At 41.4% G+C, this 14,219-nt stretch overlaps 1 protein-coding gene across 1 annotated transcript; it reads left to right on the top strand.

Annotated features, from left to right (window-relative positions):
• The first annotated feature begins 332 nt into the window (after window positions 1-332).
• On the top strand, window positions 333-10,929 carry REXO2 (RNA exonuclease 2). Its single transcript, XM_082659926.1, has 7 exons — window positions 333-531; window positions 1,492-1,575; window positions 5,178-5,255; window positions 5,772-5,883; window positions 7,214-7,322; window positions 8,545-8,598; window positions 10,498-10,929. The coding sequence occupies exons 1-7, from the start codon at window positions 385-387 to the stop codon at window positions 10,625-10,627; spliced, it is 714 nt and encodes a 237-aa protein (XP_082516052.1). The 5' UTR covers window positions 333-384; the 3' UTR covers window positions 10,628-10,929.
• The last annotated feature ends 3,290 nt before the right edge of the window (window positions 10,930-14,219 follow it).

Here is a 14,219-nt window from a genome sequence, read left to right as displayed (position 1 = left end):
ACATTAAAAAAAAGGTAACCAGGTCTCTTTCGACTTAACAAACTAAGAGAGTTCTTCCTCAACTAGGCGATTTACAACTAATCCAAATTCAGGAAACAACTCCTAAAAACGAATAAACTTAGTTCTGAAAAACATGCGCGTCCAGTAACATCCGAAAACACGTGGCGGGGGCGGGGATATCAGGCGCAACAGCAGGCAAGACTCTAAGTCCCATCATCCCATTCGGCAGCTAAGCCGGACTGTTCAGGGCCAGCCGGCGCACTGGATGCTGGGACTTGAGGTTTTTGCTCCTGCACCTCCCCGCGGGTTTGCGACGTTTAGTGACCATCGCGCCTGCGCCAGCGCCGGCTGAGAGGCTGGGGCCGTGGCGGCTTGTGCCGGGTGATGCTAGGCGGCTCCCTGGGTTCCAGGCTGTTGCGAGGTGTGGGTGGGACTCGAGGGCCGTTCGGGGCGTGGGGTGTCCGTGAAGCTGGCGCAGCCATGGCGGTGGGGGAGAGCATGGCTCAGCGGATGGTCTGGGTAGACCTGGAGGTAAGTCAGGGCGGTGGGGCGTGAGGGGAGGCGAGTGAGGTTTCGCGCGTGGGACAGAGTAGCCGAGCCTGTCCGGGGAGAGTGGCAGTGTCTGGGTCTCAGGTGTGGCAGGTGAGCGCCTCCCGGCTGTGGACGGCGCGGGGCAGGTCGGGGGGGGCAGGAGTCCTGCGGGTGTTGGGGACTGTGCCGGACTGTGGGGTTTCTTTTCCAGAGGGTGGAGTCATCCATATGGCTTGCCCTAGCTCCCAATTCCGCCCAGATGTGGACCTCCCTAACCCTCTGATGGACTCAGGGTCACGGGGGCAGGGGTGCGCACAGCGGCTGTGCTAGACCCCAGTTCCCCAGTCTCCCAGAACCCTAGGTTGTTAGAGCTAGACGGGACCCCGGGGATGACTCAGCCTTACCCCACGTTCCCTAAAGGAGAAAACTGAGGCCCAGAGAGAGGACTCAGCTCATTCAAGGTCGCGCAGTTAGTGAAGGTCGGGGTTGGGACTACAACCCAGTTCTGATCCCTTTAGGTTTTCCATAGTCAGCCAAGGACTCCCCTCTCCCTTGAGCCTCAGTTTTCTCATATATGAAATGGGGATCATAACACTAGATTGTGATGAAGATCAAGTGGTGCAATTAACATAAAAACTTTGTAAACTCTGCAGAGATGTAGTGATGTTAGTTATCTAACTCTTCCAAAATTGAACGCTGTCAGCACTCAATTTTGCTTACTTTGCATCGGCCCCAGAGTAGGACTGTGATGCCTGGCATGTAGCAGGCCCTTGGTAAATGTTTATTGAATAAATAACTCATAATGAGTGCCTTGAGGACTTGCTCAAGGAGCATTATTGTCTCTTTTATCCTGGCTGTGGGATATAAATTGAATGTGATTGAGGGATGCCCTGTTAAATAAACTTGGATACAGTAGGCCAGAAAGACGGTTTTGTGTGTGTGATGTATTTTTTATTGCAGATGACAGGATTGGACATTGAGAAGGACCAGATTATTGAGATGGCCTGTCTGATAACTGACTCTGATCTCAACATTTTGGCTGAAGTAGGTTATGCCTTGTAATACAACCATACTGTTTAGAGTGTACTTTGGAAATCTAAAGATTGGTGCACCCCCCCCCCCATCTCTTTATTTAAAATATAAGAAAACTGAGGTCCCTGTAGATTAAGGTCCAAAATAATGTTCTAGGTCATGGTGGGCTTGGTACTAGAACCAGAGTAATCCATCTCAGAGCCTAGTATTTTTCTATAGTACTGCCCAAAATTAGGAACTATAAATGCTATCATTTGCTAAGAGCTTACTGTGTGCCAGGCACAGTTCTAAGTGCTTTCCATGTATTCACTGTTAATCCTCACAGCACCTATAAGGTAGGTACTGTTATACTCACTATGTATAGAGAGACGCTTTGGCATTCAGTTGTTGGGTAATTTGCCCAAGGCCACCTGGCTAGTGATTGGGAGAGCCAGGAGTTCGACCCAAGCAGTCTGAGCAAAGTGCTCCCAACCAATAAGACACTCGACTGTGGTCCCACCAGGATTGGTGACTCATGCCAAAGTTGACTTCTTTATATTATCATCTTAGCTTATATATAGCTTAGCTTATAACTCCATATATCCAGTTTCTACGTTTTCAGCTAGGACCTGTGATTCGTCTAGATCTATATTAAGATTTTAGAATTTCTGTTGATACAGAATCATAAACTATCCTCCTGTTGACATATTGGGCATGATTAAGGTTTTAACATGCTGCTTTTAACTGAAACATTAAGCAGAACAAATAAAACACACCTGTTGCCTTTTGGCCACTCACAAAGCATTTAATAAGCATATGAGAACGTCTGATTGGTAGAGGGTGAAATCCTGGGCCCTGACTAACTGTCAGCAGTATTTGGAGGTGGTGAGAAACTCTAGAATAGGAACACAGCAGGGATGTTTTGGGGAAAGACAGTTTTGTTAAAATAAGTTTCCAGAGGGTCGGATCGATGTGCTACTGGCACTGGATAAATTTCACAAGTCTACAGTTAAGACTTCTACTTATTTTCCTGGTTAGGTAAGAGAGGGGAGGAACCATTTTAGATGAATTGCTACTTTCATGGAGTACCAGGCATACATCTTGGAGTACCTCCTGATACATCAGCTGGAGGGGAATCGTGAGACTTTGTATCTCACTGTAGCAACTACCTCTTTTTTTTCCAAAACAAAACAAACAAAATAACTTTTATATAAACCTTGAGTTTTAGGTTTGGTTGTTTTTTCCTGTCACTTGGAATTTCCTAGATATGAATAGTGAAGAGAAGTGTGTTTATTTACCAGCCCTGCTTACCCTTGTCTGAAGAAGAGTTTTTCCCTTAGACTGTTGATACAATGTGAAATACTGACAGTTTAATGGACCAGTTAGTTGATATGTACCCTGGAGGAAATTGGGGTCTGTAGTCACACAGCTGCACATGAGGGTGGCATTTGTAAATAGACCCAGTCTAATGAGGATAAGGATTTTTTTTTAACATCTTTATTGGAGAATAATTGCTTTACAATGGTGTGTTAGTTTCTGCTTTATAACAAAGTGAATCAGCTATACATATATCCCCATATCTCCTCCCTCTTGCGTCTCCCTCCCACCCCTCTAGATGGTCACAAAGCACCCAGCTGATCTCCCTGTGCTATGCGGCTGCTTCCCACTAGCTATCGATTTTACATTTGGTGGTGTATATATGTCCATGCCACTCTCTCAGTTCATCCCAGTTTACCCTTCCCCCTCCCCATGTCCTCAAGTCCATTCTCTGTGTCTGCATCTTTATTCTTTTGAGGATAAGGATGTTTAAAAAGAAAAAATTGCTTAGGGGCAGTTAGCACTGAAGTGTCAGTTCTGTGGAATATATGTTTTATTCTTGTATACGAGTCTGAGGAAAATGTTTTATGCTAGAAGAACAGACATCCCACCTGGAAATTTTTCTGTAAGTAGCTTAGTGTGCCAAACTGGAATCTAGAGTAAGTTAAATAGCCTTAAGTTGATAGTCGTTGGCTTTTTCCATCATGGTTTGGTAGAATTGTGTTTTGCAATATGAGGTTTTCGGTTTTTTAAAAAATATGTTATCAAAACAGCAAGGTCCTACTGTATTGCACGGGGAACTATATTCAATGTCCTGAGATCAACCAGAATGGGAAAGAATATAAAAAAGAATGTATATGTATGTAAAACTGAATCACTCTGCTGTACAGCAGAAATTAACACAACATTGGAAATCAACTATACTTCAGTAAACAAAAAAACCCTAACAACATAGGTTATCAGAGCAAATTTTTTCTTCTTCATGGAGATTGCTGTCACCAGTTTTCTTGTTTGGCTAAAACTCCTTGTTAGTTGTAGTTGTCAGGCATATTTTAGTCAAATTCTTGCCATTCCTCTCACTAATTGCAAGGTACTTTTACCGCTTTAGTAGTAACCATACCTTGAATTTAGAGAATCTTTTTTCCCCAGAGAGTTCAAAGAACTTTCATATCTGTAATTTCTTTTATCCTGTTAACATCCCTGTGAGGGAAGGGGTTGCGGGGGCTGTTATCTCCATGGTACAGAAGGTAAAACTAAGCCAAAGGTGACTTGCTTTAATGCCACAAGTTGAGCTTCTGCTACTGCTGGGATTCTGTCTGACTCACAGTTGAATGTTCTATTAAGTGGAGCTGAGAATTCCAGCATCACTTTTTTTTTTCAATCTTTCACATGTCACCAATTACTTTTTGAACTTTTTAATGTGAAAATACTGTTAAAAGTAAACAGTATAGCTTTATGCAAAATATTATGTATAGTAAGTTGGTTTTTTTGTGCTGTTCTTCTCCTGTCTCATCCCACTTCCCAACTTTTATGTATTTTCTTAGTATTTTCTATGCATATACAAATGTGTTTTTTTTTTTTTTTTTTTTTTTTTGCGGTACCCGGGCCCCTCACTGTTGTGGCCTCTCCCGTTGTGGAGCACAGGCTCCGGACGCGCAGGCTCAGCGGCCATGGCTCACGGGCCCAGCCGCTCCGCGGCATGTGGGATCTTCCCGGACCGGGGCACGAACCCGTGGCCCCTGCATTGGCAGGCGGACTCTCAACCACTGCGCCACCAGGGAAGCCCAATGTGTGTTGTTTTTAAAACAAGTATAAGTGAACTCATAAGCATGCATACACTGTTCTGCAATTTGCTTTTTTCACTTGGCAGTATAGACACTTTTCATAGGGGTTGGCAAACCTTTTCTAAAAAACACCAAATATTAAATATTGTAGGCTTAGAGTGCCACGTACCTCTCTGCCCCATATTTGTTTGTTTTACAACCATTTACAAATGTAAAAATCATTCTTAGCTTGCTGGCAATTAAAAGAAAAAAAAAGCCACAGGCTGGGGCTATAGTTTGCTGACCCTTGGTGGATACCTGTGTCCTCTGTTGATATGCATTTCAGTTTTCGGCTGTGTTATGTGTGTGTTTGTTCATTATTTTTTGCTCTCATAAATAGTGCTGGAATGAATGAGGACCACTTTTAGAGTTAACAAAGTCCCTCACCTTTCTTCCCTTTTCTAGTATATATATGTAATTCTTAAAGCAGTTAAACTCAGAAACCAAGCTTATCCCCATTGATTCTGGATGACTAACAGCTTTTCCTATCCACAGGGTCCTAACCTGATTATAAAACAGCCAGATGAGTTACTGGACAGCATGTCAGACTGGTGTAAGGAGCATCATGGGAAGGTAACATTACCATAAAAGGGGTAGAGGAAGATTGCTTGGCAAGCCTGGGAAACTGCTTGCTTGTTCACTTTTCATCTTTGGGACCTCTCGAGACCATCTTCTCCTGAATGTCCTCTTTTTTCCTCTTCTGCATTCAGTCTGTCACGAGCACATTGCGGATTATCAAGTATTGCTCAAGTCAGTCTTTTGGATAAGGTTAGACATCAACTTTCAGAGAAGGGAGAATGCCGCTCTCCTGTTAAGTTGTTTCTTCCCAGAGGTTATATCCTTGGACTTTGAGCACCATCTTTTCTGACTGTGTGGAAATGCTATTAACAATCAGGAACATAGCTTATTTGACTTGGATTCTTTAAGAAAAAAATCGGTGCCACGATGGCAGTTTCAGTGTGAACTTGAGCTCTGTAAATGGTCCATCTGTGGTTATATTTGCCCATTTTAGAAGTGAAGTTTCCTATCTGGATGCCTTTGAAAACTGACTTCATGTGTCTTGGTGGGGCTGGGGATTCTCTCTTGCAGTCTGGTCTAACCAAAGCAGTGAAGGAGAGTACAATGACACTGCAGCAGGCAGAGTATGAATTTCTGTCCTTTGTACGACAGCAGACTCCTCCGGGGCTCTGTCCACTTGCAGGTAAAATCCAGTCCTATGTCTGCCTTGTAGATAGTCTTCCATCGTAGTGGTTCAAGAGACTGCGGTTCCAGAACGATCAGCCAGGATCATCGTGCCTTCCACTTAACCCTGATTGGGATTATCCATCTTACTTTTGTTGCTCAAATTTCCTTGGATAATTTATACATGAATATCGGGGAAAATGCCCCGAAACCTGACATGAGATCTGGGATGCCCAGATTAACTCAATAAAAAATTTCCACCTATTTTTATTATGGAAAAATTTCAAATATACAGAAAAGTTGGATCTAGTAGTTGTTCACCTCGTGCCATGTTTATCTGTCTATTTTTTTTGATATTTGAAAGTAAATTGCAGGCATCATGACACTTCATCCCTAAATAGATCACCCAGCATTTCCTAAGAATAAGGACATTTTCTTAAGTAACCACAATATCATTGTCACATTTAAGACGATTAAAAACAATTCAGTAACATCATCTGATACCTAGTCCACATCCGAAATGTCTATTTGTTTTTTAACCAGGATTCAGTCAAGACTCACGCATTTCATTTGGTTATTATGTCGCTTTAGTCTCTTAATCTAAAATGCGCACCTATCTTTTTTTCCCCTTGTGACATTGACTTTTTAAAGAAACTAGGCCAGTTCTGCTAGGATTTTGAAAGGACTGCCATTGTCAAAGGGAGGCTAATGTCCTGTGGTCGTGTGTTTGTATTTGTATATGTAAGCTGGTATAATAACTAACATTTTCCTTAAATAGTCATTAAAAAGTTTTGACTTTAAGTACTATAGCATGTATTGTATAAATTTTCCCCCTAGCCAATGCAGCTGGTGTCTGTTTTAAAGTTCTTATCTAAAATTTAGTGTTTTTAATATAAATTACTGTGTGGAAACATGAATGTGGTCATGGTTGATTGAAATTGAAATGTAAATAAATGCTTATCTACTTATGAGTTTATCTACAGTTAAACTTTTAGTGTTAGTGGTGTAGATTTTGTGATACTGGGAGAAAATTTGTGCATGTGGTATTATCTAAAGAAGTTACAGATTTGAGCGTTATTTTAAGTATGTGGAATGCTAGATTCATCCTTTTGTCCATAAAGAGGCCATTTACAAATTTATTATGAGTTAAACTGTCTAAATACTCTGAAATCTGCACTTGTAATCTAATCAGATACCCTCAAACCTAATTTCGAAGTTTTGAGATGCTTTGAGGAATTGTTTGAATTCTTTAAAACAATCACCTCCAATTAAATACAGTTTATGAATTTTTATGTCCTTTTGTATACTACTAGAAATACACAGATGCGGTATGCTTCGTGTCTTTCTAGGAAATTCAGTTCATGCAGATAAGAAGTTTCTTGACAAATACATGCCCCAGTTCATGAAACATCTTCATTATAGAATAATTGACGTGAGCACTGTTAAAGAGCTGTGCAGGTAAGGGCTGTATTTAGGATCCATTCAACTGCCTCATTTAGCATGTCTTCCTTGAGAATTTGTAGAGTAATTGAATGAAGGTGTAGAACTGAGGGGGCCAGGTGGGTGTATAACTTCCTCATCCCATTGTCTCTTGAACTGGTGAGAATTGGGAGAAAGAACATCACAAATCTTCCGTATAAATTTCACTAATCTGGAAAATTTATTGAGCTCCCAGTTTCTGCGCCACGTATTGGCCTATGTGCTGGGAACATACAGATGCAGAGCCCTCAAGTGCTTAGAGTCCAGTGAATTGACAGATGTGTAAAAAACACACCTGAGAAGCGTACTGTGTGATGACGTCTCTTAGGGAAAAGTGCGGGTAGAATATTGCGGGCACGAGTGAAGGAGCAGAGACAGCTGGAGTGAGGGAGATAGGGAGTTAGCAAAAACGTCCCGGAGAAAATAGCTTTCAAGTTGAGATTTAAGGAAGAGTGGCCGTTTTCCAGGTATTTAGGGTGAGGAGTGAGCTTTCCAGAGAATGGGTAGAGGTATGAAGATAGGCGGGAGCCGGAAGGTAAAGGTGATGTGATTAGATCATTCTGATTAGAAGGTGGTAAGAAAAGAGGTGGGAGATGAGCAAGACCCCTGCACCATCTTGGAGAGAGAAGAAGGAGCTATAGGGAAATGGCAGTGGGCGGCAGAGAGCAGAGGCCGAGCATTTGAGAGGGTCAGTAGCACGGCATTGAGCGCTTGAATGGGGGCATGAGGAAAAGGAGGGAGGTATAAAGTGATTCCTCGCCTTTCTAGTTTGGGTGGTTAGGTGGATGATGGAACTGATCAGAGATAAAGGGGAAAATAAGAGGAAGAGTAGATTTGGCCGATGGGGGAAGGGAGATGTTGAGGACGATGAGTATGACCGTATGTGTGTGTGGAGGTGGAAGTGTCTGGTGGATTTTAGGTGGAGATGTCCAGTCAGCAGTTGGATATCCATGACAGAAGCGCAGGAGAGGGCTGGGCTGGAGTGCGCAGCTTTAGTTATCTTATACATTGTTGATCTTGCCCAAAGAGAACCTATAGTATGAAGAGAGGAAAGGGAGGAAGGTGGAGTCCCAGACAGGGAGGTAACTCGATAGTCACAACCCAAATGCCTTTTACAAAGTTATTAAACTACTTGAAGGACGTAATTATTCAGTGTATTTGAGACAGTTTCCTTTGAGAGTTCCATTTTTGCTGTATGTAGACGCTGGTATCCAGAAGAATATGAATTTGCACCAAAGAAGGCTGCTTCTCACAGGTGAGTTTGGGTCCTTCCAAGTGCTTGGCCGTCTGACACGCACATAACTCCCGAATTCCTGACTGCTTGAAATAATGTCTCTGTTCCCTTGGGGGAAAAGTAAAGGACAACTACATAAAGGTAACCTTCTCTTGCTAAGATTATCAGGAATTCTGGTCAGTGTTCTAACATGCCATTGTGAGATATGTATGGTCTTAATGTCTTTATTGCTGATTTGAAACTTGTAGATAACTTAGTTTGTAGGTATGTGAAGTGGTCTAATTTTTCTAGTAATGAGCAGTATAATTTTCTTCCCATCAAGCGTATGGATTTGTAGTCGTTAAAAATTAGAACACTTTGTGTACAGTTGTGCAACACAGTTAGCCTCACTTAGACACTTTGTAGTTTTTCAGATTGTTTCTTTCTACGTCTGCAACCTTAGGCTGAAGTACACAAGGAATTTAAAGAACTTGTGTATCTAGAGTCCTCTTTCACGTTTTGGTGTTGTAGTCTCTGAGGAAGGACATAAAACCTGGTGGGAGATGTAGCAGCTGGCATTTGTTTCAGCCATGTACCGAGCCCCTACTGTGTACCGTGTACAGTTCTAGCCAAACAGGAAGACCAAGTCCCTGCTCTACAGAGCCTGGCATTAATGTTTTTCATAGGGCTTTCATGGACTACAGCACAATAACACAGGTCTGGGATACCTCTTGTGAAGCAGTTGGGGCTTGATGTGTTTTGGATTTCAGGATTTTTCTGGGTTTAGAAAGGTAGTAATACCCCTAGCAAGGCCTGAGGAAGCACCTCATAATCGAACACATTGCTGTTTCTACAGTGAAATGTACAGATATTCACACCAAATGGCATAACTAATGACTATAAATAGCCTCACATCAAGGTTGGTCGGGTTTTGCCACATAGTGGGCTATAGAAGAACCTTGGGTTTTCAGATCTTTTTTTGGATTTCAGTATTGTGGCTGAGATGTGGTGTACCTTGATTTAGCCAGAGGCTGTATTTTTGACAGCTTCAGCTCTCCGTCGGTTATTCGAGACCTGGGAAGAAAGCAAAATTGTTGCCTTAACCACAGAAATAACTGTCTTAAAGCTCTTGCACTAAAGTTTGTGCAGTTTGGTCTCTGGAAGAGGCCCTTGACAATCAGAGCAGATTGATTTACTTGCACACTATTCTAATAATCTTGGTTACCTGATTTCTCAGACTACGACAGATGAGAAACAGCGTGTTGGAGGAGAAGAAAGGCTGTTAGATGGAGGCAGCCTGCCACTGATTATAGCACAAATCACCACGAGAGAGGAGGTAGATCCTCTTTTGTGGTTAGATACTGTCTGATAATTGATGTTCATTATGATGCTGGAGTCACGAGTTACGTTCGAGTACGTGATTATATTTTGTGCAGGACGTCATTAAGTATTGTGCAGTGTTTCCCAAACTCCATGCCATGAGCTGTTAATATGCATTCCACACAGGTGGTCGATTAAGTTTTAGAAATACTGTGTATATAGTACAACCTCCTCTGGGGAATTCACAACACATCAGTACATTAAATGCTTTGCAAAAAACTTCAAAAGAAGAAATGTTTAATCTAGGTTTTCCTAAATTGATTTGACCCCGGAATTCTTTTTTTTTTTTTTCCCTGTGGAACACCTCACTATCTTATGGAACAGTTTGGTAAACTTTAATCTGTTATAGTTTAGAATTTTTTTTTTAAATCATATTTTAAAAAACAAAGCACTTAAGTTTGCTATGCTGAAATGTTCCACTTCTTGATGATGTCAGATAGTTGCATTTACAGTAGCTCTTATTGTTCTTAAGTTATTTATAAAAAGTTACGCTTTGCCAAATGGTGACCATCTCCTCTGGGTTTCGGACGTTTCAACTCTGCGTGGTATGTTTGCTTGTAGGGCACTTGATGACATTAGTGAAAGCATCAGAGAACTTCAGTTTTACCGAAATAACATCTTCAAGAAAAAAACAGATGAGAAGAAGAGGAAAATTATAGAAAATGGGGAAAATGAGAAGACTGTGAGTTGATGCCAGTTCTCATGCTGCCACCATGTAGTTCTCTGGAAGGACCTCTGGTGGTTTTTCTTTTCCTTCCCCTGGGCTCACGCTGACTGCTTGGGCAGAGCACCTTCCTTCAGTGCACTTGCATCTCCCGATTATTCAAGCACACAGCACCTGGAAATTATTTTTCTCCTAACATGCTGTTTTCATTTATGACACAGCAGCTCCTTTGTAAGTACCAGATCACATCCATCCCTTGGTACATATCTGTATTTGCTTTTAGACCATTTCTTTTGTTTAAAAAAAAAAAATAAAGCTAGTTCTATTGAAATGCAACCCTTTTTGTACCATCTGTTCTTTAGTAGTTTAATGACTGGAAGATGATGTTTTTTAATTTTTCTTTTGTAGGTGGTATGCCTAATGTTTAAATGCTCATAATGCCATTAGGAGTGGGTTACGTTCCTTATGTTAAATAGGAAGCGAACTTATTCTGTTTTGCTTTACAAGTCAAGAATAGAATAACTGGAGATAGGCTCAGAGAAGCAAATTGGGCTCATTGTTAGTTATAGTTACTGAACTATCAGAGCTCTGGAATAGCTACTCTTTGCTATATTCAAGAAATTCAAGTAAGCCACCAGACAGTGATTCTGTAGTAATAACTTAAGGCTTATTGAATAGATATTATCCGCAAGGCAGCCACGGTGCTAGGTTTGTAGAATGTAAATAGTTGGCTGCCCTAGGTCTAATGGTCAGCAATTATTTGAGAAAGGATTTTGGTTTGAATATCTTAACTCCTAAGTTTATGTACTTTAGAGCACAGTAGATAGTTTAGTCCTCAGCCAGAGGGTCCATTAGGATCATCTGTCTCTACAACAAATCTCCTTCAGAGATGCCCCCTAAAACAAGGAATCAGAATGGGGCAGGGCCTGCAGGTGACCCACGTCTCCTAGAGAACCACTGGACTAAAAGACTTCTGTGCTGATCTCAGATTCCATCCTAACTCGATCATATGGCCATTATATCAACATAGCAGTGTGATCCTAATGTGAGAGTTACAGACAGAAATCACTGGACTGTAGATTAGAATTACCTCATAATTTCGTTGACTACGTTGTTTAACCTTATACAACAACCTATGAGTGGAGAGAGGCTTTAGTGGTACTTCTCTAAATGAGTAAATGAAGGCTCAAATTCACAAGTGTAGGAAGCGTGAGCTGATGAAAAAAGTTAAGTCTGTTGACTTTTCTGACCAGTACTTTTTCGACTTCTCAGAGTGGCATGGGTTTTAGCTCAGGTACCAACTACAGCGGGTTGGAAGACAGGATTTTATAGTAGTTAAGAACAGGGCTCTTGAGTCAAACTCTGGGTCCATATCTGAGCTCCGTGACATACTGAGTGACTTTGGCAAGTTCACTTTTCGAAGCCTCGCTTTCCTCCTCTCTAAAGTGAGAATGGCACTACCTAACTCAAAGAATTGTCAGGATTAAATTACATACTACACATAGTTCTGAGCTCAGTGCTTGGTACACAGTGGGTACCTTGTCATGATGGCTGATGCATGATGGTGATGGGTTGACTCAGGCCAGGATCTCTGGGAAGGGCTGCTCTGGTCCATAGCTATGGTGCCTGGGCCTCTATCTTAAATCAGTGTTCACTTAATGCCCATGACTGTGATGCTGAGGACTGTTACAAACCTCACCAACAGCGTGACTTTGACCTGTCTTAGTGCTTCTAACTAGAATTTGACAAGATGGTCTCTGTCCTCACTTGGCTCTGAGGAATGTTATCAATTCTAATGTAAGAAGAGATATGAAAACTCTAGGCTTGAGAAAGCGGTTCAGAGGAAGCAGATACTACTATTAATGTCATGGGATTTCTCCCACCCAGCTGGCCTGTTTATTCACCAGGTTCACTGTTTGAGCCCTACCGTTTAGTTCTCTCGAGAATCTTAACTCCTGGTGTTCATTTTGAATCTTGTGTCACAGGAACGGCCAGCTTGCTTTTTTAATCCTGTGTTCTGTAGCTTCGTTACGTAGCAGAATTCTCTGTTATCCCCTAATGGGGCATGTGTTAATTTTTAGTAAAATAATTGGCAACCTGTGAGATAAGCCAGTCTGGTTTGATGTAGGTCTGTATGAAGACATGATGGTTCAGTGATTAGTTCATTATTTATTGGTCTGCTTCAAAATAAGAAATTTAAATTTGTAGTGCTGGTAACTATTTCACAAGGGAGTCCTGAGTCTAGGAAGTAATTTCTGTGAAATGAACTGTAATGCAAATCGGTTTAAATATAACTACAGCCTTAAAAATGCTCAGTATGTTTGTTTAGCAGAGCTTGCCACTCCCGCGCTGCTGGGGCTCTTCATTTGGTGGTTCTTCTGTCTGTGCTGTAATTATCCTGCAAGCTGTGTTCTTAGGATCATCCAGATGTACTTCCCCTGCATGAAACTCGGGAGGTGAATGAACCAGGACCGTGATGATAATCTCCAGTCAGTAGTCCTTTAGTGTTCATGATAATCTAGCCGTTGTACTGAGCGTGTGGGCAAGAGAGACCCTCTTTGGCAGCTTAGCCATGGGAGATAAGAATGGAACTTGAGACACCTGTGTTTCCTCATTTACAAAACAGTATATCCCTTTATTAATAAACCAGCTGACAAGTTCATGGGGAAATTGACAGTTTCCTTTGGCACAACTGGTGTTCTTAACATGTATAGGCCTTAAAGAAAAAATAAGGAATAGCTAGTTATAGTGGTCAAGTGCAGTTTTGTCATTAAATAAAATTTGACATATTGATTGCCTTGTGATAGTCTATGGAAGTCCTAGGTACACTTGAATGCCTATCTTGAACAATTAATAAGCGGCAAGGATGGTGGAAAGTTGGTGGTTGCAAGGATAAGCCGTATGTAGCAAGTTCATGCAAAAGCTGTTACGTTCTGTATCTGTTGATGAAGCAAAAGCTATTATGCTATATATCTATTGATAGATGCTGTATATCTACTGTGAAAATTAATTGAGTTTTAGTTATTTGAGCGAAGTCTTTAATTTTATATGGCTCCTTTTGTTTTTTCTTTTTACCTTTTGACCCCTCCCTATTGAGTAGAGGAATACTTGAAATTTTCTAAGAGAATAGGTCTTAAATCAACATACATACACACAAGGGTAACTATGTAGAGGTATATAGAGGTGATGGATAAGTTACTTAGTTTGATGGTGATTTTTCCACTATCTATATGTAAAACATTAAGTTGTGCACCTTAAATATACCATTTCTGTATGTCACCAGTATCTCAATAAAGTTGTTAATATATACGTTAAAAAGTCTGCAGAAAAGAAGGGATTTTAAGTCTTCGTTCCACTAGAAGGCAGGCAGATGCAATAGTTGCTTTCAGCTTGCCAAGTTGAATGCATAGGGCCTGAGACTTAACTTGGTCTTCAAGGATAATTTAATCGGTTAAGTTTTGCACCTGGGTTATAATGGAATTCACTGGCATTCTATGGTATGGAAAATACGAGTCCCTCATTAGGAATGAGCCCTAGAAAATGGGAAGGTTGTGGAGTGTGGAGCAAAACTATATTCTTGTGCAAATGAAAACATACAGCCTAAAGAATCCTTGGGGAC

This window comes from Grampus griseus, assembly GCF_964374135.1.
Source record: "Grampus griseus genome assembly, chromosome: 8".
NCBI classification, from domain to species: domain Eukaryota; kingdom Metazoa; phylum Chordata; class Mammalia; order Artiodactyla; family Delphinidae; genus Grampus; species Grampus griseus.
The sequence above is the reverse complement of the archived record's forward strand: the minus strand, read 5'-3'. Positions and strand labels throughout refer to the sequence as shown.